The sequence below is a fragment of the Myotis myotis genome, unplaced genomic scaffold, assembly GCF_014108235.1.
Source record: "Myotis myotis isolate mMyoMyo1 unplaced genomic scaffold, mMyoMyo1.p scaffold_m19_p_18, whole genome shotgun sequence".
Lineage (NCBI taxonomy): Eukaryota > Metazoa > Chordata > Mammalia > Chiroptera > Vespertilionidae > Myotis > Myotis myotis.
The window spans coordinates 7,045,014-7,068,341 of NW_023416322.1; the positions used below are offsets into that span (position 1 = coordinate 7,045,014).

General features: G+C 47.8%; 1 protein-coding gene and 1 pseudogene across 3 annotated transcripts; one reads left to right on the forward strand and one right to left on the reverse strand.

Moving 5' to 3' along the window:
* Positions 1-871: 871 nt before the first annotated feature.
* Positions 872-1,874, reverse strand: LOC118673237 (annotated as a pseudogene).
* SLAMF7 (SLAM family member 7) lies at positions 1,723-21,360 on the forward strand. Of its 3 annotated transcripts, XM_036344172.1 has the most exons (9): positions 1,723-1,825; positions 2,762-2,957; positions 14,228-14,423; positions 14,511-14,560; positions 17,408-17,680; positions 17,897-18,004; positions 18,439-18,539; positions 20,198-20,260; positions 21,056-21,360. In XM_036344172.1, the coding sequence occupies exons 2-9, from the start codon at positions 2,840-2,842 to the stop codon at positions 21,125-21,127; spliced, it is 981 nt and encodes a 326-aa protein (XP_036200065.1). In that variant the 5' UTR covers positions 1,723-1,825; positions 2,762-2,839; the 3' UTR covers positions 21,128-21,360. The 3 variants fall into 3 exon arrangements, with proteins under 3 accessions (XP_036200065.1, XP_036200063.1, XP_036200064.1); XM_036344170.1 differs by having other exon boundaries at positions 14,228-14,560; XM_036344171.1 differs by lacking the exon at positions 1,723-1,825 and having other exon boundaries at positions 2,061-2,957; positions 14,228-14,560.
* The last annotated feature ends 1,968 nt before the right edge of the window (positions 21,361-23,328 follow it).

Consider the following 23,328-nt stretch of genomic DNA (forward strand, 5'->3'; position numbering starts at 1 on the left):
AAGTAGAGAGTGGGTAGAAGGACAAAGATTACATGGAAAAGTAGGAATTACAGGCATGGGGAAGGTCACAGTGGTTGCAGGTTACAGGAAAGGGGTGTGCTTCCAGGACTAGGTTGTTTCAGCCAGGAGGCTGTAAATTCTTCCATAATGATGGGACGTTCTCCAGACAGGAGAATGGACTGCATTCCAGTGTTAGCATTCCATGTCCTGGGGCATACAGCTCTCAGGCAGGTAGGAATGTGCTTTCTCTAATCCGAATAGAACAACACAGTTAACAGAGCCTGATTAATATTTCTTATAACTATAGCTATTCTCCATTATTCTATTTCTGCCCCTAACAATCTTAGTATTTACTGTACTGTTATTATAGAATGTACTCTTTCTACTTTTGCAACAAAAAAAAAAGTTTGGCCCTGACCAGTTTGGCTCAGTGGCTAGAGCGTGGGCCTGTGGACTGAGGGTCCCAGGTTTGATTAGGTCAAGGGCATGTACCTTGGTTGTGGGCACATCCCCAGTAGGGGGTGTGCAAGAGGCAGCTGATGATGTTTCTCTCTCATGGATGTTTCTAACTCTCAGTCTAACCCTCTCCCTTCCTCTCTGTAAAAAATCAATAAAATATATTTTTTAAAAAATAAAAGTTTGCTGTCAAACAGTATGCCATGTTAAGCCAGCAGCAGCAGCAGCAGCAGCAGCAGCAGCCTCATACATCGTTTTTACTGCCTGTTTGATTGCATTATTTTTTCTTGTGTTTGATTGGATTCAGCTCTACCACTTATGTTTCCTTTTTTTTTTCTTCTTTTTTTTAAGGGGGAAAAGCAATATCTATCGTTCTGAGTCCCTTCCCCAAGCAAGAAGTCTCTTCCCGGCGGTGCTGCTGAGCATCACGCAGAGCAGGAACGTCTTCAGGGTCGTCCGGCTGGAGACCCCTCCTCCAGGGGGTCCGAAGACTCCTCCACCCCCGCGGGCGCTTCCATAGGCGCAGCTGGCTCCACGTCACTGGCATCTTTCCCGGATCCCCAGGTGCGAACTCCACATCCACCGGTGATGTCTTCCGTTCTGGTCGCTATTTTATCATCCCCGCCATAGCTCTCAGATTCCCGTTTTCCTCTTTGGTCAAAGCGATCAAAAGCTCTGTTCCCAGGACCACCTCGGCCTCTGCTCCGCAGGCCCCCTCTTGGGCCGCCACGTCCTCGCAGGGGTCTGTCTGTCTCGATCAAACCTGCCCACTGGTGTTTCTCCTGCCACCTTCTCAGGGGTGAGGTCCGCCGGCCTCTCGGTCTCCTGAGGTTGGGATTCCCTGTAGGATCTCCGCTGGGCTCTATCCAGCGTCACCGCTGTCCCCGCTATCACTCCATCCCTGCTGCTGCCCTCTTCTGGAGTTCGCTCCTGACCCGGGGGCGTCCAGGTGCCCGGCGGGGCGCGCATCCCGGCGGCTGCGAGCCGCCCCTGGGGGTGTCCGCCTGCTGTGCGCCGGGCCCGGGACGCCCTTGCGATCCTTCCGGGACTCCCGCCGCCGCCGCCCGCGCTCGGTCGGTGGCCCGAGACCCGGCCCGGCTCCTGCCGCCGCCTTGTCCCGCCTCTTGCTCTGCAGCTGCTGCTGGCGCCGCGCTCGGCCTCGCGCAGGATGTCGAACGGGTCTGACTCTGGTGGAAGCGGTTGGCCACGCAGCCGAAACTTTCCTGCATCGCGGCGCCCACGTGGCGGCCCGGACCACCGGGCTCCCCGGAGAGCCCTTCCTGCCGCCGGGGGCAGCCCACGCGAGCGAGTCTCAGCGGAGCCGGCGGTGAGGACCCATCACGCCCGTCGCTGCAGCCCTCCCAGCCAGGTGCCCTCCTCCCCGCTCCCGTGCAGCCCCCGCCGCCTGCCCAGCCCATGTTTCCTTCTTTTAAAAAAATCCGCTTTAGCCCTCGCTGGTTTGGCTCAGTGAGGAGAGCACGGGCCCTCGGACTGAGGGTCTCAGGTTCCATTCCGGCCCCGATTGGGATGCTTGTGAGAGGCAACCAATCCATGTGTCTCTCTCACATCCATGATTCTCTCTCTGTCCCTCCCCTTCCCTTCCACTCTCTCTAAAAAAAATCAATGGAAAAAAGTATCCTCGGGTGAACATTAACATACACACAATCACTTTAATGTCTCTGTTGACCTTTTAACTATTCCTATTGGCTTTATTTTCTTCATGGTTTCTCTTGATTTCCCACTTGAATATTCTTTTCTATGAAATACCTATTTGATTCTCTTGTCTGTTGCGGTTGCCTGCCTAATTCTTAGTGATGAGTATGACTTCTTTATATATTACGGATACAAGATTCTTGAGGAATAATGTGTTACAAATCTTCGCCCACTATGTGGCTTGCCTTTTTACTCTCACAGTGGTTTCTTTTGATTTAAAAAATGTTATAATTTTGCTGTTCTATATTCTAAGCTTTCATTTTTTCACCTGTAAAGTATGGATTATGATAGTATTTCACTCACAGAGTTGTTATGAGAATTAAATAGAATGTACTCCTGGCACTAAGAGACACTCAGTGAATATTATTTTTACTCCTAGTGTCACCTGTTTCTTTCCCCATCAAACCTTCCATTTCCTTGTTTCCTCTGCTTTGAGTCTCAGAGAGAGCATGTTGTAACAGAAAAGGCTGGTCATTTGACCTTGATTCTTTCTTAACTTATTCTGAGCCTGTGGTTATTTGTAAAATGGGATTTCCATCACCTTTGGGATTCAATTTTTCCCTCTTTCCTTGTGAAAATTACTATGTACCAGCCACTAAAAAGGAAAAAAACAAAATTAGATACGACTCATTCTCACATGTCGAGCTCATGACCCCTCCCTCCTACTGAAATGAGACGTCAGTGCTACGGGAGAGAAGAGGTTCACTTTAACCACGGCCCTCCAGAGAACAGCATGCCTGTTTCCCCAGCGAGCGTCAGCCTCATCTTTCTCCTCTGCCAGCTCCCAGGTGAGTCCGGCAGATGCTCCTCTTCTCCTGACTGCCTTTCCCATTAGGACAGCGGTTCTCAACCTGTGGGTCTCCAACAATGAAAATACATCCTGCAGATCAGATATTTACATTACAATTCATAACAGTAGCAAAATTACAGTTATGAAGTAGCAACGAAAATAATTTTATGGCTGGGGGTCACCACAACATGAGGAACTGTATTAAAGGGTCGCGGCATTAGGAAGGCGGAGAACCACTGCATTAGGAGGTGTAGCTCTGGGTCCTGGGTCCACTCTGGGGCTCTCACTCAACTCAGGAGGCTCTGCTCCCTTATCTAATATTGCCTTTTACATCCTGTGGTCTCTGAATCACAGAGGCAGAAAGAGACTGAAGAGAGAGGAGAAGGACCATGGGGACTGGCTCCCCTTCTGAGTGTCCAGGGAAGGAAGGGCTAGAAGAAGTGGTGTTGGGTATCAGGAGGACCTGTGTTCTAATCACAACTTCTGCCACAGATTACCAGTAGATGAAGAATGTCATCTTCCCTGGACCTTAGCCCTCCCTCCCTTTGAGGACATTTTTAAAAACAAAATAATATTGTACAGGTGTATGTTTATTTTTTCATAAATATATATTTAGCCCTGGCCTGTGTTGCTCAGTGGTTAGAGTGTTGGTCTGCAAAGGGTCACAGTTTCGATTCCCAGTCAAGGGCACACACTTGGGTTACAGATTCGATCCCTGATCCCTGGCCCTGCTTGGGGCTCATGGGGTTGGTAACCAATTAATGTCTCTCTCTCGCATCAATGTTTCTTCTTCTTTCTTTCTTTCTTTTTCTCTCTCTCTCTCCCTCCCTCTCTCTCTCTCCTTCCCTCCCACTCTTTCTAAAAATCAATGGAAAAAGTATTCTTAGGTGAGGATTATATTATATATATATATATATATATATATATAAGATATTTCCTTTAAATATATTTATAAGATACTTATATATTGTATATTTAGAAATATATTTTTAAATGATTATGTAAAACAGTTATATTGATTGGTGAAGGGAAACATTTTAATTTTATCTCTTTTTTTTATTGATGAGAGTATTACAGATCTCCCGTGCCCCCCCCCCCATTGCTCCCCTCCACCCAGTTCCCGCTTCACCCCAGCCTTCACCACCCTATTTTCTGTTTCCATTGGTAATACATATATGCATATAAGATCTTTGGTTAACCTCTTCCTGCCCCCCACTCCCCTTCCCTCTGAGATATGTCAGTCTGTTCCATGTGTCCATACTTCTGATTCTATTTTATTCATCAGTGTATTTTGTTCATTAGATTTCTTGTTTATTTTGTTTTTTAAATACAATTGTTGATAGATATGTATTTACTGCCATCTTATTGTTCATATTTTTTTATCTTTTTTTCTTCCTCTCTTAAAGAATACCCTTCAATATTTCATGTAGTGCTGGTTTTGTGGTGATCAACTCCTTTAGCTTTTTCTTGTCTGTGAATTTTAATTCTTTTTATCTGAACTTCAATTCTAAATGATAGCTTTGCTGGGTAAAGTCATCTTGGTTGTAGGTTCTTGCTTTTCATCACTTTGAATATTTCTTGGCACTCCTTTCTGGCCTGCAAAGTTTCTGTTGAGAAATCAGCTGACAGTCATATGGGCACTCCCTGTGGGTAACTAACTGCTTTTCTCTTGCTGCTTTTAAGATTCTCTCGTTGTCTTTAACCCTTGGCATTTTAATAATGATGTAACTTGGAGTGGGCCTCTTTGAGTTCATCTTGTTTGTGACTCTCTGTGCTTCCTGGACTTGTAAGTCTATTTCTTTCACCAGGCAGGGGAAGTTTTCTGTCATTATTTCTTCAAATAGGTTTTCAATATGTTGCGCTCGCTCTTCTCCTTCTGGTACCGCATAATGCAAATGTTGGTTCGCTTGAAGTTGTCCCAGAGGCTCCTTACACTAGCTTCATATTTTTGGTTTTTTTTTTTTTTTTTTTTTTTTTGCTTTTCAGATTGGGTGTCTTTTGCTTCTTCATATTTCACAAAGTTGAATTGATTCTCGGACTCCTCTACTCTACTGTTAACTTCCCGTAAATTCTTCTTTATTTCAGTTAGTATTTGCTTAATGTCTGACTGGTCCTTTGAAATTCTCACAGATTTTTGAAAGTCTCACTCAGTCCCTTGAAGCTGTCATTAAGTCCATTGAAGCTTGCATTAAGATCCTTGAGCAACCTTCTAGCCATTGTTTTGAACTCTGTATCTAGTAGTCTGCTTGCTTTCATTTCTTTCAATTGTGACATGCTTCCTTGAGCTGCTTCCCTGTGTTTGTTTCTCTATATTCGGTAGATCTGATATGTCTCCCAGACTTGGAAAAGTGGCCTTGTGTAGTAGGTGTCCTGTAGGGCCCAGTGGCTCAGCCTCCCCAGTCAGCTGAGCAGGGCACTGCAGGTGTGGGCTGTGTGAACAGTCTTGTGGTTGAGCCTTGATTGCTGTTGGCATCACTGGAAGGAATTGGCCTCCAGGCCAATTGGCTGTGAGGACCAGCTTCATCTACAATGGAAGAGCTGCTATGCAGGAGACACCCTATGGAGCAGGACTTTAGTGGGGCTTTGGTGCCTACGGAGTCTGCCCCTTGAATGTGTTGCTTGTGGATGTGTAGAGTTGCAATCTGGTATGGTCTGAGGCTGTCTACCAGGTTCACTGGCTCTGGGGCCTCCAGGGAGGTGCAAAGTCAGCCACTGCCTGGGGTCATCCTCTGGGAGCTACAGAGAGATCTGCAGATGGCTGCTATTTGTATGGGGCTAGAAAGTGTCCAGGTGAGGCCCAGCTGTTCAATAAGGGAGGCTGGTGCTAGGTCTTAGGCCTATTATTGAAAGGTTTGGGGCACATTGACTCCAGCTGCTACTTGTTTAGAGATTTTAGAAAAGTCTGAAGTCTGAGCCAGGACAGGCCATCATATGAAAAAGTAGCTGCAAACAACTTGGGTGGGGTTGCAAATTGGATGAGGTGGGGTCTCAGGGAATCACCAGGGTGGAGCGAACTGTGTGGACCATGCTGATGAAGCCTCTGATATGGCCACCAGTCAGCTTTGCGATGGAGGAGGTCCCAGCACAGGAACAATGACCCCTATGAACACCCCTGTCTGGAAGAAAGCTGCCCCCAAACTCCCACCCGGCTAGACAGTTCAGTTCCTCTCCGTATGTCACTGGATTCCCCCAAAGCCACTACCTGGTGCTGGAGCTCAGAGGAAGTGGAACCATGTAAGTTTGTTGGGCCCTTGAAGAGGAACACCTGGGACTTCAGCAGTCTTCATGTCATTCAGCCACAGTCCCCGCTGGTTTTTATAGCCAGAAGTTACAGGGACTTATTTTCCCAGCTCTGGACTCAGGGCTGGGGGTCTGGTGTGGGGCTAGGATCCCTTGCTTCTCTAGGTAGGCCTTGGAGATATCCCTCTCAATTAAAGAAATGACATACATGGGTGTCAGACCAGCCCATTCCCGGCCTCTGCCCCCTACCAGTCTCAGTGAGCTTTCTTCTTTACTTCTCTAGTTGTAGGACTTCCATTCAGCCAGATTTCAGGCAGTTCTGAATGTTGGTTGTTCTATATTTTTGTTGTAATTTTGATGTAGTTGTGGGAGGCAGCATTTACCTAGGCCACAATCTTTGTTTTCTAATTTTATCTCTTAAGCCAAGCAATTTTGTTTGTTTTGTTAATCCTCATCCGAGGATATTCCATTGCCTTTATTTTTTTTTTATTTTTTTGAGAGAGAGAGTGGAAGGGAGGAGTATGGAGAGAGAGAGAGAGAGAGAGAGAGAGAGAGAGAGAGAGATATTGGTGCTTCTCACACTTGTGAACCAGGTACGTGCCCTTGGCTGGAAATCAAACCCCTAACTCTTCAGTGCACAGGCCCATGCTTTAACCATTGAGCTACACCAGCCAGGACTTAACACAAGCAATCTAATCATTCGCTATGTAGAAAACAAACTCATATTGGCCCTAGCCAGTTTGGCTTAGTGGATAGGGCATCAGCCTGCGGACCAAAGTGTCTCAGGTTCAATTCCAGTCAAGGGCACATACCTTGGTTGCAGGGCGCAGGCTTTTCCCTGGCCTGGGCCCTGGCCAGGGCTTGTGAAGGAGGCAACCAGTCGATGTGTTTCTCTCACATTGATGTTTCTCTTTGTTATTCCTTCTCTCTTCCACTCTCCCTAAAAATAATAATAATAATAATAATAATAATAATAATAATAATAATAATAGTAGTAGTAGTAATAATAATAATGGAAAAATATTCTCGGGTGAAGATTAACAAAAAAAAAAAAAGGAAGAAAAAGAAAACTAACTCATATTGTAGGTACTTTGTGTTTAAGGCCATGAAGGACTGGAAACTTCTTCCACCTGTGACAGTACTCTAGTCTGAACATTTTACTATCCTCAGGGATCTCAGAACTGATCAGGAGCTCCATAAGTTAGGAGTATACCTCCGGTCATCAGACTCCTGGGGGACCTTCAGCAGATGTCTCTCTGAAGAGCTGACAGAGCTGATTTGTTTACATGAGCCCCGAGCCTGCGTGAAGTGATCTGCCCAAGACCACACAGTCGGTCAGCTCTCCCAGGCCTTTCTTCCCCGCCACCTGGCCTCACCAACTGTTCAGCCTGAGCGGACACTCGCCCTCCTTGAGTTCATTAGAAGTTTATATGTTTAGAAAGCCCCTGGTTCTAAGCGGTTGATCCTAAAATGGGTTCTCACCTTATAAACTTTCCCCCTGAACAGAAATAGTGATTAAAGTGAGACTTAGAGAAGGGGAAGTAGGGGAGGACATGGCAGGGACTTAGCTTAAACCTGAACTGTGAGCAGACTTGAGGGAATAGGTTAGGGCAGCCGTGGGCAAACTACGGCCCGTTTGAAATGAATAAAACTATTGAAAAAAAAGACCGTACCCTTTTATGTAATGATGTTTACTTTGAATTTATATTAGTTCACACAAACACTCCATCCATGCTTTTGTTCCGGCCCTCGGTCCAGTTTAAGAACCCATTGTGGCCCTCGAGTCAAAAAGTTTGCCCACCCCTGGGTTAGGGGATGGAGCTGATAACCCAAAGTGCAGAAAAGTGGCTAAGGGAGGGAGCTCTTTCTACTATGGAGGGCATCTTAAAGCGGACTCTTCTGATACCAAAAATATCAGTGTCTTGGCTAAAGCAGAAGGCACAGTGTCTCCTGCCCCAGCTCCCTTCACCTCTGAAGGCAGGAATATTAGTGAACATTCCCTGCATGGTGTGAAGTAATCAGCGACTGGTCTATAGGCATCAGGTTCCAGACCAACCTTCAGAAAAGCTTCCCTTGCCAAGAAGCTATGCCAAAACTGAAATCTGTGTGTGTGTGTGTGTTTTCAGTTTTAGCATCCTTATGAAAATGAGACCAAAAAAAGAAGTTTTAAGGTCTGTTTCTTATAAACACCCCGCCACGCCCCTTTACCTGCTTCCCACCATATTTTAGACTGCTCTGTACTTCCCAAATCCATATGCACACTTCCTCCTCCTCCAAATCCTGGCCAGTAAATAAAGGTTGTTCTTTTTCTCCTATGAAAGGTGAGACCACCGAAACGCAAAGGGGTAAGCGGTGGGGCGGTAGTGGACAGAACGCAGACCTCCGAGACAGAGGAATTAACTAACTTCTCCCACTTCTCTCATTTTCAAGTGTGGGGACTTGGGAACATCACTTAGCATCTTGGAGCCCCAGTGTCCTCAACTATAACGTGGAGCTTCACCTCTATCTCATGGAATTGCTTTGAGGATGAAGAAAGATAATGCCCTTTAAACTAGTGTTGTTATTATGAAGGAACCAGAAGGAAACACAGCTCTCCCGACTTCCAGTTAACCCAGAGCTCTAACGTGTTCACAGCCCTCCGCGTGCCTGGGAGGAGAAGCCAGCTCCAGCCCTCCTGGGTGATCTGGAACCAAGTGCCTGTAGACTTTGGCTAATTCACAGCAAAAGGCTATGGCCAATAACCACCTTGAGGAACACCTCCTTCTGAAGAATTTAAAGTAAAAGATAAATGAAGGGTGGGTTTTTACTGGGTGGATGTGAGAAAGGGCTGGAGACTTCCTCGGGGAAGGGCTTTGAGCTGGGCTTTATGGGTCCTGAATACGGTTAGAGAAGCCGAGAGAAAGACACAGCACAAACAAAAGCGTGTGAGGTGGAAGGTAAATGGGTTCCAGTGAGGACAGGGGACTGGCTGCTTGTCTGGTGGTAGTAGGTGGGTGGCAGTTCTGGGCTTCCTATCTTCCCACAGCATCGTATGGTCACCCTGGCCTTAGAGCAAAACTCCTGAGCTTCTTTCAGATACAATCATCCCAGGTTATGTGGGAGCCCTGAATTAATTACCATGCCTGAGGAAGGCTGCCACCAAGCTGGGAGCCTGCCGTTCTTACCCAACCACCTGGGTGCCACACAACGAAGAAGGGGTGAAATGGATGCAAAGGAGGGAAGTTACGCCATTCACTGCACTGACACAGGCGTAAAGGTCAGATGAGTGTCATGAGGCCAAATCTTCTCAGGTCTTGTAGCCACCATGCTCTAGAATCAGCTGATCCCACAGTCATGTTACGTTCCCCCATTGTATTTTCCCCAAGCACTGGCTACTCTCCTTTTTATAACACGTACTTAATTATTAGATGACAATCTTCCAACCCCATGGCTGGCTTGCCCCCAGTTCTATTCTCAGCTCCTAAACAGCACCTGGCATAAACATGGAACCTTAAAAATTCTTGTTAAAGAAAGGAATGGCTGAATGAGGAAAGCGTGACCTACCTAGACATGGTAAACTCTGTAGGGTCACCCTGGGAGGCGCAGAAGCCATCACAGAAAGGAAAAATGCAGTCCATTTTGGGACAGTTGAGAAGTCTTTTATTTCTACATCACTTTTTATAGTAAATTGGAAAGAGGAAACAAAACTTTTTGGGACTTACCCCTTTATTCTCTAAATTCACGTTTAGGGACTGGCATGGAGCTACTTTCTTCTTTCGTGACCCCTCTTCCCTCCCTGAAGATACAATTAAGATAGAACAATATACTCTATCTAGACTCATGTTGGCAATTTGTACTGTCATCCTCCAGTTTCATTTGAACTATAAATGTGGAGACATCTATATATATAAAAAGCCAGTGTCCATGACGACCAGGACGACCAAATGACCAGTCACCATGAGGTGCATTGAGCACCTCTCGGTCCCTCCCCCAGGGCCCACAGGCTCCGATTGCAGCAAGGCAGGTGGCGACTGGCAGGGCAGCAAGCACCGTGAGCAGTGGCAGGTGGGTGGGCTGTGGGGTGGGTGAGTGGGTGGGGCTGTGAACAGCAGCAGGCTGCGTGTGATTTTGCACGCTGGGCCTCTAGTTTTCTTATATCACCACGTAATTTATATCTTTTGACATTTACCCTCAGAATGTAGCACCTCTCCATGTGTGAAGTGTAAAAGGTATTTTTTTAAAGCTTAAATGTGTGCTAAAGCACGAAAGCCCATACTTACAGTTTTGTCACTTCCTTGATTTATATCTCCCTAAAACCTCAGCTCAAGAAAAAATAACTTATAGTTGCCCTAAATGCAAGAATTACACCTACTTGAGAACAAGTGATGCCCAACCTTTATTTGACTGTAAAATTTTAATTCCTTCATCTCTGTTGTTGAAGTGAAAGAATAAATGCATTAACTGATCCATCAATAATTAAAAATAAAATTGATTTCATCTGTAACATTTACTGGGACTACTTTGGTCCCCTTGAGATGATCAGAGAGCAACTGAAAAACCATCCTACCTTCGAATTAAGGAGGCAGGGAGAGCAGTTGTTTGAAAATCAGATTCCTTAACAGGATGATTTGATAAAGGCCTGAGGGACTCAGAGAATATATCCACTGACCGATAATTATAGGGAGAATAATGTGTGTGTTTTGTGCATGTGTGTGTGTTTTCTGCTTTTTGAAAATACTCAACATTGCATTTATTTATTTATTTATTTATTTTTAACTTATCTTTATTTACTAGTAGCCTGGTGCACAAAATTCATCCACTGGTGTAGGGGGGGTAAGGGGCCCCTCAGTCTGGCCTTCACCCTCTCCAATCTGAGACCCCTCGGGGAATGTCCAACTACCTGTTTGTGCCCACACTTTTAACAGATAACAGCTCCATTGTTGTTTCTTATGCTTAAAACTATTGGAATAAGTAGGTATTCAAAGTGTGTATACATTTTGGGGGGACACCCTGTATATCTCTAGTCAGCGGTGAAAGAAACCAACAGCAGATTTGGAACCCTCAGACAGGGAACCTCGCTCACTCCCCACATATTTCCCCACTTCACTTTCCACCTTTGTGGGCAGCAGGAGAATCAACGTTTTCTCTCATTAATTCGGAAAAGCACATCCTGTCACCCGCTGCCCGGCAGGAGTGAGCTAGGCCCCAAGCAAGCGAGGCTCAGTCAGGGCAGCCTTTTCCTGGGTGCTGGCACCCAAAGTGCACATTCCTCCTCTACAGTCACCCCGACTATCCCACTGTTTGACTGAGAGGACAAAATTCCTCTCCGCCTCTGGGTTCTTGATCTTGAACGCTGACCAAAGGCACCTCAGCGAGGGCCGCCCGCGCCCACCAGGTGTGTCTGTCTGCACCTGCTCCTGCCTCAGCACCTGCATTAACCCCCCCAGAGGGGATCTCATAGCTGCCCTGGCCTCCATGGGAACAGGGCCTCACCACTCCGCCCTCTCACTGTCATCTCACAGGCGCCCACCCTTAGCACCCAGAACACCCAGAACACCTAGACACTCGCCAAAGGACGTGAGCGCATCAGAGGGGATGTGTGCACATCCTGTGGGGGCGTTAGGCATGCTGGGTGATGGAAGTGCGGTGGAGAGGCAGGGGGAACTTGTGCACGCCTTGGTTTGCAACTGTTGCAGGCGCGGGAGGGTGACAGTGTGCTGGGGGATGTTCGCACGCCAGGGGAGGATGTGCACACCTGAGGCCTCTGGCTTTGCAGATCCGCAAACACCCATGGTGCGGCCAGGAGGACATCAGTCTGGCCCACCACGGTGGCTGTCCCTGCGATCCTGCACCTTCTGGGCCAGGAGGCGGATCTTGCGCAGCCACTCCTGGGTGCTGATGGCCTGCAGGCGCTACTTCAGCTCAGCCTGCAGGCTCCGTTTGATGAGCTCACAGCTGTCACCATCGCCATGTGGTGAGTACAGGCCACCCTCCGCCGGCCTGCCTCCCCTGTCCAGAGGCTCTCTGCATTGCTCACCTGCCCAGAGTGACTGGGGCTGGGTGGAAGCCAGGCGTCCTGCCCTGCCCAACCCTGGCCGATCCGCCCCGTGTGAGCTGCCGCCCTGCCGGGAAGGGTCCCGGGACCACAGACAGCCTCAAGCACTGCCCCCCGTCCGGCAGGGTCACAGAGCTGGGTCCCGGGACCACAGACAGCCTCAAGCACTGCCCCCCGCCCGGCAGAGTCACAGATCCGGGTCCCGGAACCACGGACAGCCTCAAGCACTGCCCCCCGCCCGGCAGAGTCACAGATCCGGGTCCCAGAACCACGGACAGCCTCAAGCACTGCCCCCCTCCTGGCAGGGTCACAGATCTGGTCCCAGACCGCGGATAGCCTTGCCAACTGCCACCTGCCTTCAGTATGCAAATTAGCCACCATCTTGTTGCTTCAGGGTGGGGGTCCCCACTGGGGTGCCTGGCCAGTCTGGGTGAGGGGATGATAGCTGTTTTTAGGCTGGTGGGTGACTGACGCTCCCAACCTCTCCTTTTTATCTTTTCTTTTTTTATTCTGGGGTTTATTTACCTTCTATGGCTGTCACTGGAGCTGAGAGCCAGCTTTAGCTCTGAGGCTCGGCTCCAGCTCTGAGACCTTGGCTGCTGAAAGCAGGGATCTGGGTTTGTTTGGATTCTATAATTGAAACACTGTTGCAATCCTGCTGGCTGAAGCCCGGCTGGCTGAAAGCAGGTTTCTGGAGTTTGTTTAGCTTCTATAATTGCAACATAGTTGCTTAGAGTTGCAGCTCAGAGGCTGGCAGCGGCAGGCAGGGAACCTTGGCTTCCTCTATCACTGGAGCAGGCAAGCCTCCTGTTTGCTTCAGCTGCCTGGCTGCCTACCGCCATCTTGGTTGGCAGTTAATTTGCATATCGCCCTGATTAGCCAATGGGAATCATGTCGGAGGTACGGTTAATTACCAAGTTTGTCTATTATTAGATAGAATTACAGGTGACCCCTTTTCCCCCTATTGACACCATCCACCCACACCCACAGCCACCGCCCTCCTCCCCCCTCACCCGAGAGGAGAATAATGTTTGAAAACAGGAATCACCTCCTAAAAGACATTTATTCAGGGAGAGGAACCAGTTCTTTTGAAAATAAATTTAGCAAAAATATTGGTCAAGATCCAAGACCTATAATCAAGGGACTAGGTCAACATTTGGTAGCATCAGATTCTCTCTCTCCCCTCATCTCCCATTGATTTTCAGAGAGAATGGATAGGAGAGAGGGAGAGGGAGACAGAGAAACATTAATATGAGACAAACATATCAATCAGTTGCCTCCAACACATGCCTCGATCTGGGCTGGGATTCTGCAACCCAGGTATGTGCCCTTGATCGGGAATCGAACCCGAGACCCCCTTAGTCTGAAGGCAGCACTCTAACCATTGAGCTCAACCAGCCAGGGGGGCATCAGGTTCTCTTACTCTCAAGTACTGGGAGAGCAGCTGATGCTTAAGGGAAGGTCACCAAAAGACATAAAAGGGAAATCGGGATTCTCAATTGCACTTTACCATAAGAGAGAAAGGTAACTCGTCCTCAGATTTCTAAGCTATCCCTATCATGAGGCACTTACAGCTGACCTCCCACTGTTCTGATCTGTGCTTGAAAACCTCTGCCCCGTGTCAGGAAGGCTCTCCTTCCGCATCTTAATCTAGTTCGGCTCTCCCAGGAGTAGTGGGCAGGGACTTGGACTGTAACCTCCCAGCTCTCCTCCTCCAGGAGCGTGTCAGGGGTGGAGGGGGGCCTTGTGCTCTGCCTCGGAGCTTTGTCTCCAGCCAGAGGCCTCTGGGAATGGGGTGGTTCACCAGAGCCACTCCTTTCAGGAAGAGTTCTTACCTCAATGCCTTCATGTGAATGAGGTTCCAAAAGGTTTCCCAGGGCTGGATGGGTTGGAAGGAGCGACTTTCTTGGGACCTTTCTAGAGCCCAAAGGGGCTGAGTAATTGGTGGAAAGAGCAGGGACTCATGTCTATTTTATGGTTCTCTGTGTCTGCAGGGCCCGCAGCCTCTGGAGCCCAGCAGGAGCTGGTGGGTGCCGTCGGTGGGTCTGTGATTTTCCCTCTGACACACTCACTAGATCGGATTGACAGCATTATCTGGTTCTTTGAAAGTACTACTCTTATCACCATACAGCCAACAACGACAAACAAACCAGACACTGTCATAGTGACTAAAAATCATAACAAGGAAAGGTTAGACTTCTTGCACCGGAACTACTCCCTGAAGCTCAGCAAACTGAGTAAGAATGACTCAGGTGCCTACTCTGTCCAAATTCACAGCCCGTCCCTCCAGGAGCCCTTCATCCAGGAGTATGGGCTGCGTGTCTATGGTGAGTACAATGACTGCCCTGGTAAAGTGGTAAACTCCCTGATATTGGAGATGTGTAAGCAAAGGCAGGATAAACACTTGGCAAGAATGTGGAAGATGGAACTCCTGCGATGGCTGAAGTGATGCAGCTGACCCCTGAGGTCCCCTTCTACTCAGAGATTCTGTAAGAGGCAGTGTGGTGCAACAGGTGGGTGAAATGGGAAGTGCAATCACACAGGTCAGATGCTGGACTCTCTGTTTACTAGCTTAGCCAAGTTACTTAATCTCTCTGAAACTTAGTTTCCGTAATTGTAATGGGGAGGAAAGTGATGCCTGTTGTAGAAAGATTATCAGCTATAAACATCAATCACACCTTTCTCTACATTCCAATCAATTAAGAAGTAGACAAGAATTGAAAGAAAGTTAAAAATAGCTTTATTTGCCTTTTCTAGGTGGCTCAACTGGTTGGGCATCTTCACTCACACTGAAAGATTGTAGGTTTGATTCCCAGTCAGGACTCATACCTAGATTAGGAGTTCGATCCCAGGTGGGAGCAAGTACTTGAGGCAACCAATTGATATTTCTATACCTATATCTATATCTATATCATCTATATCTATATCTATAGCTATATCTATCTATATATCTATATCTATACCTATACCTATACCTATACCTATACCTATATCTATATCTATATCTATATCTATCTATATCTCTCTCTTTTTCTTCCCTTCCTTTCTTTCTAAAAATCAATAAAAACCTATCCTTGGGAGAGGATTATAAAAAATAATTTTTAAAAAAGCTTTATTTTTTTTTTTTAAAGCAATCTAGGAGAAATATTTTTTCCCAAGTCCAGACCTTGGAGCCCATTCAAGAGAGATGGATTTACAAAACAATTATTCAACCAGCTAGCTACAAGATTAGCTGCCTCACTCACTGAGATGCAATATCACAGACACCAGGCGATGGCCTTCCAGGTTTGCTTGTAGGAGGTAGGCCAGTGATCAGCAAACCATGGCTCGCGAGCCACATATGGCTCTTTGGCCCCTTGAGTGTGGCTCTTCCACAAAATACCACGTGCAGGACAAGCACGTACAGTGAGATTGAAACTTCGTGGCCCATAAGCAGAAGTCGGCCTGGGCGGGTCTATTTTGAAGAAGTGGCATTAGAAGAAGTGGCAGGGCAAGCACGTACAGTGCGATTGAAACTTCGTGGCCCATAAGCAGAAGTCGGCCTGGGCGGGTCCATTTTGAAGAAGTGGCATTAGAAGAAGTGGCAGTACGTTTGCTAAGGTCGACCCCTCAGATTGAGGATGTTTTTAGCAAAGGCCAGCCTAGGAGTACCCTAATTAAGTGAATAACAGTGTATCTACCTGTATAGTTTAAGTTTAAAACTTTGGCTCTCAAAAGAAATTTCAATCGTTGTACTGTTGATATTTGGCCCTGTTGACTAATGAGTTTGCCGACCACTGAGGTAGTCCATTCACCTTGATTCATGTGTGTCTTCCATATATACATAGCCGAAGGGAACAGAAGAATGCATTTTGCAGGCACACTAGGTAGGGGAAGGAGGAAAAGGGAAGACCATATATAGCAGCAATCTTCACAGTTCAACCACAAGCACAGAGATGCAGATGATAGAAGTCAGACTCTCACCATCTCAGCAATGAACCTATTTGCTCATCATCTGAGGTAGAGGAGTGGGCACCTAGTAGGGAAGGGCCCCAAAGTGTTGTTCATCCAGAAGATTTCAGGGACAGGCTCTTCAAGGAAGCCTAAGGACAAAGAAATGGAGAGCCTCTAAAAAAGATAAAATTAGCTAACACCTAAAATACATTGAACACAATGCTTGCCATATGGCTGGGCTTAGTAACTGGCAGCTGCATTCTTGTGGACTTGGTATTATTTACTAGAGGCTGGTGCATGAAATTCATGCACAGGGGAGGGGAGGGTCCCTCAGCCCTGCCTGAACCCTCTTGAAATCCGGGACACCTTGCAGGATGTCCAACTGCCAGTTTGACATCCAAACTGGCAGTTGAACATCCCTCTCACAATCTGGGACCACTGGTTCCTAACTGCTGGTGTGCCTGCCTGCCTGATCGCCCCTAACCACTCTGCCTTCCTGCCTGACCGCCCCTAACCACTATGCCTGCCTGCCTGATTGCCCCTAACTGCTCCCCTGCCTGCCTGATTGCCCCTACCTGCTTGCCTGCCTGCCTGATTGCCCCTCACTGCTCACCTGACTGCCTGATCACCCCTAACCCCTCTGACTGCCTGCCTGATTGCCCCTAACCCCTCTGCCTACCTGCCTCAACATCCCTAACCACTTGTCTGCCTGCCTGATCACCCCTAACCACTTGCCTGCCTGCCTGATCACCTCTAACCACTTGACTGCCTGCCTGATCGCCCCTAACCCCTCTGCCTGCCTACATGCCTGATTGTCCCTAACCACTCATCTGCCTGTCTGATCACCCCTAACCACTCTGCATGCCTTCCTGATCACCCCTAACTGCTCGCCTGCCTGATCATCCCTAACTGCCTCTGCCTTGGCCCCCACCACCATGGCTTCCTCCAGAAGGACGTACGGAATGACATCTGGAAGGTTGTTTGGCTGTCCAGTCTAATTAGCATATTATGCTTTTATTATTATAGATCTTACTATTGTAGTTGTTGCTGTATATCTGTGGACAAGCAGACCTAGATAGTTCTCTTTTCCAGATAAGAATGAGAATTCTGTTCTAAATTGCCACTTCTGCTCCACTCTACAGAACCTCAAAGAGGTTCAGGTCCAGGACTTATAGAATAATTTAGAAAAAGAGTGCTATAGGCATAGTTGCCACCCTTGGTTGTCCATTTCTCTTTTATAGAGCACCTATCAAAGCCCAAAATCACCTTGGGTCTGAAGAGCAATAAAAATGGCACCTGTGTGACCAACCTGACATGCTTCCTGGAACGGGGAGGAGAGGATGTGACTTACAGCTGGAAGACCCTGGGGAAGACCTCCAATGAGTCCCATAATGGTTCTGTCCTCCCCATAACCTGGACGCTGAGGGAAAAGGACATGACCTTCATCTGCATGGCCAGGAACCCCATTAGCAGCAACTCTTCAAACACCATCTTTGCCCAGAAGCTCTGTGAAGGTGACTGTCTCTCCCCTTTCTCTAGAAGCCTATAGTCTCGGGAGCAATGCCTTCTTTAGCTCCTGGTCCCCAGGGGAATGGGCCCTGTGTAAAAGCTGGAGGCCCCTGGGAAATCACCAGACTGGGAGAAAAGTAGCAGTTGCTCTAAAAGTTGGGTCATTTTCCTTAGCTAACTCTGCTTCCTTCCCTGTGTCTCCACCCATTCTCTCTTTAAAGGTATTGCTGGTGACCTAGATTCCACCATGGGCCTGTGGATTTCCTTGCTGCTCATTGTCCTTATACTGGTCTTAATTATTTTGACAATGTGGAAACAAACAAGAAAAGGTAGAGCATGTACCATTTTTGTCTTCGCCCTCATTCATGCCTTTTCTTCCTCATTAATTCAACAAACTGGTGGTAGGCCTAAGGATACAGAAATGAAGAGGCGCTAGTCTCTGCCTCAAGGAGAACACCATCAGCCTGCATCCCTTAGTTCTGGCTTCTCTCCTCAGGCCAAAGTCCTTCCAGTTCTCTCTCCACTGCCTAAGGCTTTCAGAGCCTGGGAAGTAATGAGGGTAACCAGAAAATCCTGGGGTTTTCCTGGGGTTAGCACTTAAAGTCCCATTCCCTGGGTTGGGCGGGGGTAGAAAAACCCTTTAGTTACAGGGAAAGCAGTATAATTGGTCACTCTAAGTAGGTTGTCAGGTGGGGTGGTGAGCCAATGGGGGTGGTGAGTGGAAGGAGGGGCCAGCCCTGATTCTCTTCCAACTTGGTTGTAGAGTCCACTGAAGAGAAGAGAATGGACACTCATCCGGAAATTCCTAACTGCTACCCCCCCTCTGGGGAGACCGCACAGTATGATACAATCTCTAACCCAAATGTGAGTCCATTCCTATATTTTGGGCGGCCTTATCCTCCTCTCTGGGCCCTTCTTGCTTTACTTGAGATTTTCCCATGGATTTGAACAACATGGGAGATGAGGAGATACAATCCTTGAAACCCAATGCACCGTGTCTCCCCTGAGTCCTTGTGGATTCTTACTTATGCAGAAGCTGGTGCCCTCTGGGCCACCTGGTTCTGATCCAACCAGTAATGCTCACACTGTGATCTGTGGAATGACCCCTTCTCTCCACAGTTCACAACAGCTACTCAACAGGCCTGGTTCCTTTTGCATAGGACAGCAGGTAGAGTAGTGTGGTTTTGACACGATGTTTGAGTTGTGATGCCACTAGACTGGACATAGAGATGCCTTTTTGTCAAGAAGCCATCAGAAAAGGACTCAGAAGGCCCATGGTGGCTCTGGGCCACACTCAAGGCTTCCTAAGCGTGGGCCACCAAACTCCAGTAAATGAACACAAGGTTAATCCAAAGGAAACTCTTTGAAAAGAAGAGTATAAATATAAAGTTTTTCAAAGCTAAATAAACAGATGTGAACTGGGGAACTTCAAAAGCCCTCCCTCCCCATTCCCCTCCCCCCTCCCATCACCCCAGGAACAATCACTGTAGTCCAGGCTGGACTGGCTCCTTCCCGGTCATGGAGGGCTTCTCCACATAGGCCCGTTTAATAGAATGAGCACCTTAGAGCCTCGGGATGCCAGTTTGACTCCAGCCTCCTACTCTCACCTACAACTTTTCCAAGAGGAGACCTTACATGTCCTCTTCGAAGTTGATAGTGTCCCGAGAGCTCTTTTCTCCTGTAGGAAGACTGCTCTGTGCTCCACTCAGCCTGGCTTCTGTCAAAATTGATCACTTTACGGTTCATTCTCCCTGCTGGAGACACAGTCCCAGGAGACCACAGGACTGGATGTCCTGGGTGTTCGGGAATAAACTTCATTGATCCAGGATAATTTTCCCCAGCCCAGAAGGCACTTTTGTTATTGCTGTTATTGTTTTCTTTTATTCTGTCCCATCAGTCATCTTTGCTGACTGGTTCCAAAGGCCGTTTTGACTGATGACAAGGTTTATTTACCAGAATTAGCAATATGATCTCAAATTATCCTTTAATCCCCTTGGAAGCTCATAGCTCATGAGACTTATATCTTACATACATATTTTTTAAAAATATATATTTTTATTGATTTCAGAGAGGAAGGAAGAAGGAGAAAGAGAGGTAGAAACATCAATGATGAGAGAGAATCACGGATCGGCTGCCTCCTGCACGCCCCCTACTGGGAATCAAGCCTGCAACCCGGGCATGTGTCCTTGACCAGAATCAAACCCAGGACCCTTTAGTCCGCAGGCCGACGCTCTATCCACTGAGCCAAACTGGCTAGTGCTAGATCTTATATATTTTAAGTTCACTTAAACACAACACAGTTTTAAAATAATCTGATTATTTTGTAAACAAGTTATTAATAATTATAATTACAGGCATCAACAAGAGCACTTCCCACTACCCATTCCTGTTCCAGGACCCTCTGTCCCTCTCGCTTTCTCCTCCCTTCTCTGCTTTCTTCCCTTTAGATTCTCGACATCTCTTTGGCCTTGTTTCTGTGACCCAGAGATGGATGATGATTTCTTCTTCTTTTTTTTAAATAGAAAACTATCCCAGAGGAAAATTCAGTAAACCCTCTTTATTGCACAGTGCAAATACCCCAAAAGGTAAGAAGCATTAGAGCTGAGTTTCATCTTAGTTGTTCTATCACTTTTGCTAGTTCAAGCTTAGCTTAAAATTTCTTCGGCCCCAGGGATTTCATGTTTCCTGGTATGGAATTAGAAGTTCCCCAGGATGTCCCCATTCCCTTTGCTTACAATTACAGAGAAGATAGACACTAGAAGAGAATTGTGTTTAGGAATCAAACTGGGGCAATGTGGGACAAACAGAGTAGGGGAGAGCTTCTAGGTAAGAATGATAGCAAAGTCAGCAGGACCCTGACTGGGGACGCAGATAAGGTAGAAAAGGCTGTGGGGAGGCTGTGCCTGGGAGGAGACTCAGCTTGCTTCTGAGCCACCAGTTAACTGCAAGCAGGAGAGATTTGTTTTGCTTTTCTGTGTTCTACCGATGATGCATCTGGTGTGCACACTCCCCTGGGTCTACCTACAAAGGTAGTAAGCTTTAAAGTTCATTCCTTCACAGATCACACTTGGCAGAAGCAGTGATGCCTTCTGTCTCCCCTTCGGACCAGATCAGAATAGATGAGAATGGGGAAGCAGTTTACTTAGTAAAAGGAAAGGTTGGTTCTGGTGGATTATTGGAGGAAAAGTTCAGCTCCTTAAGCATTCAACAAGATAAATGTGGGTTAACTCAGGGCACGGTTTCTCTAAGGTCAGAGTGATCACGCAGTGGAGCAGGCACAGTTGGGAGGCTTGGGTTAACCCTGGCAGTAAAGAGTATCTGTGAGGGGTACGGAGGCCTGCCTACCTTCAGCGCTCTACATTCTTGTGTTTGCTTGGCAGATGGAGAAACCCCACTCACTGCCCACATCGCCAGACACACCAAAGCTATTTATCTACGAGAAAGTCATCTAAACAGCACTGCACTCCCTCCTGTGTCATCCCAAAGAAAACAAACGAATTCACTGACATAACCAGAAAAACTGAGGAAGAACAAAGAACACAGTTGCTTCCTGGAAAACTATCCTTTTGATGCTATTGTAATTAGCTAATCCTATCTAATAAAGAGGGAAGATGCTAATTGACCCTCATGCCATCCCAAAGATGGCGGTGCCCACAGCCAATAAGGAGGGAATATGCTAATCAACTGCTACACCCTCAAAGATGGCAGCATGCATAGCCACAAGATGGCCAGCAGGGTAAGGCAGTTGTAGGTGATCAGGCCAGCAAGGGAGGGCAGTTAGGGGCAACCAGGCCAGCAGGGGTGGTCAGTTGGGGGTGATCAGGCCAGCAGGGAAGGGCAGTTGAGGATGACCAGGCCAGCAGGGAAGGGCAGTTGGGGATGACCAGGTCTGCAGGGGACGGCAGTTGGGGGTGATGGGGCCGGCAGGGGAGCAGTTAGGCGTCAATCAGGCTGGCAGGGGAGTGGTTAGGGGATGATCAGGCTGGCAGGCAGAAGTGGTTAGGGGTGATCAGGCAGGCATGCAGGCATGCAGGCAAGCAGTTAGGAACCAGTGGTCCCAGATTGCGAGAGGGTGCAGGCCAGGCTGAGGGGACCCTTCCCCCGCCCCCCCCCCCCCCCCCAGTGCACAAATTTTGTTCAACGGGCTTCTAGTTGTTAATAACAGTAAAGGAGCAAAGAGGAGGCCAAATATTACTGGAATGTCATTTGGGCAGTTTCACCAGAACGCTAAAGCTTTGCACTCCCCAGGGAGCCACAGGTCTACTCCCACAGATTGGACAGAGAGGAGAATAGACACACGCCCAGTAAACTGAGGGTGACAAAAGGGAAGTGCTTGCTGTCAGTCACACCTCAGAACAGCCCACTGGCCAGAGTAGGTGAGGCCACTGCAAGGGCCTGTAACGTGGGGTATTTTTTCCCCTGAATAAAGACGTTCGTTCTCTTGGTTTCTCTTGACTCCTGATGTGTGGGGCTCTCTCGCTCCTGCTTCCTGCATTTGCCATGGCCGTGTGGGGCCCACACACAATGGATTGATGGACTGTCACTAGCCTGATGCTGAGCGGGACCCGGCTACACCATGGAACAGACACCCTGGGCCCCAGTTCTGATTTAGCTTCACTGAAACGCCAGCTACACTTCCTCCAGGAAGGGAATGGGACCTTAGGAGCCCAGGGATGTAATTCCACACAAATAAAAGTCACTCATCCTCCCATGCAAGTCTTAGAAAATTCTTTTTCTTGAGATATCATAAGGACCCCACCCCCAGCACCAGGTGGGGAAGAGGACACCCCAATTTCCTTGATAACACTTTATGCTCCTTCAGATTTATGAGTGCCTAATTCTACCCCCTGCTGAGAAGTCTCCTCAAACCCAGAAGATGTAATTATGTCTTCATGGATATGTGACTGTGAACTTATCAGCCAAACCCAAGCAAGGAGCTTAGAAGTGTCTCTGCTGAAATATGAGTGCAGTGTCACACAGAGGAATGATGGCTTCATCCCAGGGCTTGGAAGTCAGGAATAGTCCAAGGGTCTGGCTGTCAAGAGGCAAAAATGTACGAACAGCAGACATTCTCAGCAGAAGCAGACATAGCAGCCGGAAACAGATTCATTAACTAACTCCTTAACTGTGTGCCTGGCACTGTGCTGAGCTTACACTGGTTTTGGCCAGTCATGCCCTCTGATCTGGTGAAATTGGCCCCTCATGAACCATTTCTGTGGCAGTCCCAGGAGGCCTGGCCACAGATTCCCAACACACAGGACGTCCGTCAGTCACAGGTCCACAGGACGTGGAGGTCAAAGCGCACGAGGACAGAGAAGCCAGGTGGAAGACTGGGTTGAGCTGGATGGAAAATCAGAAGTGTGGCTGGAGGAGGTGGAGAAAAGGGAGCCCTTGTGCCCTGCTGGTGGGAATGCAAACTGGTGCAGCCACTGTGGAGAGCAGTGCCAAGTTCCTCAAAAAGTTCAAAATGGAACTGCCTTTTGAGCCAGTGATCTCACTTCTGGAAATATAGCGTTTCACAAAACACTGATGCGAAAAATTATGGACCAAAAGGGGCCACGGGCTAAACTTGACAAGCTCTGGGGAGGCCTCAGAGACCGAAAGTAAGCTCAGAGGATGGTCTAAAATTAAAACCTTTGAACTGAAAGTTTAT

Excerpts from the sequence above, each read along its gene's own strand:
- SLAMF7 (XM_036344170.1), top strand. The coding sequence starts at position 2,840 with ATGAGACGTCAGTGCTACGGGAGAGAAGAGGTTCACTTTAACCACGGC. Across the intron at positions 2,958-14,227 it reads TCTCCTCTGCCAGCTCCCAG|GGCCCGCAGCCTCTGGAGCC; the intron begins GTGAGTCCGGCA and ends CTGTGTCTGCAG. Across the intron at positions 18,005-18,438 it reads GTGGAAACAAACAAGAAAAG|AGTCCACTGAAGAGAAGAGA; the intron begins GTAGAGCATGTA and ends ACTTGGTTGTAG.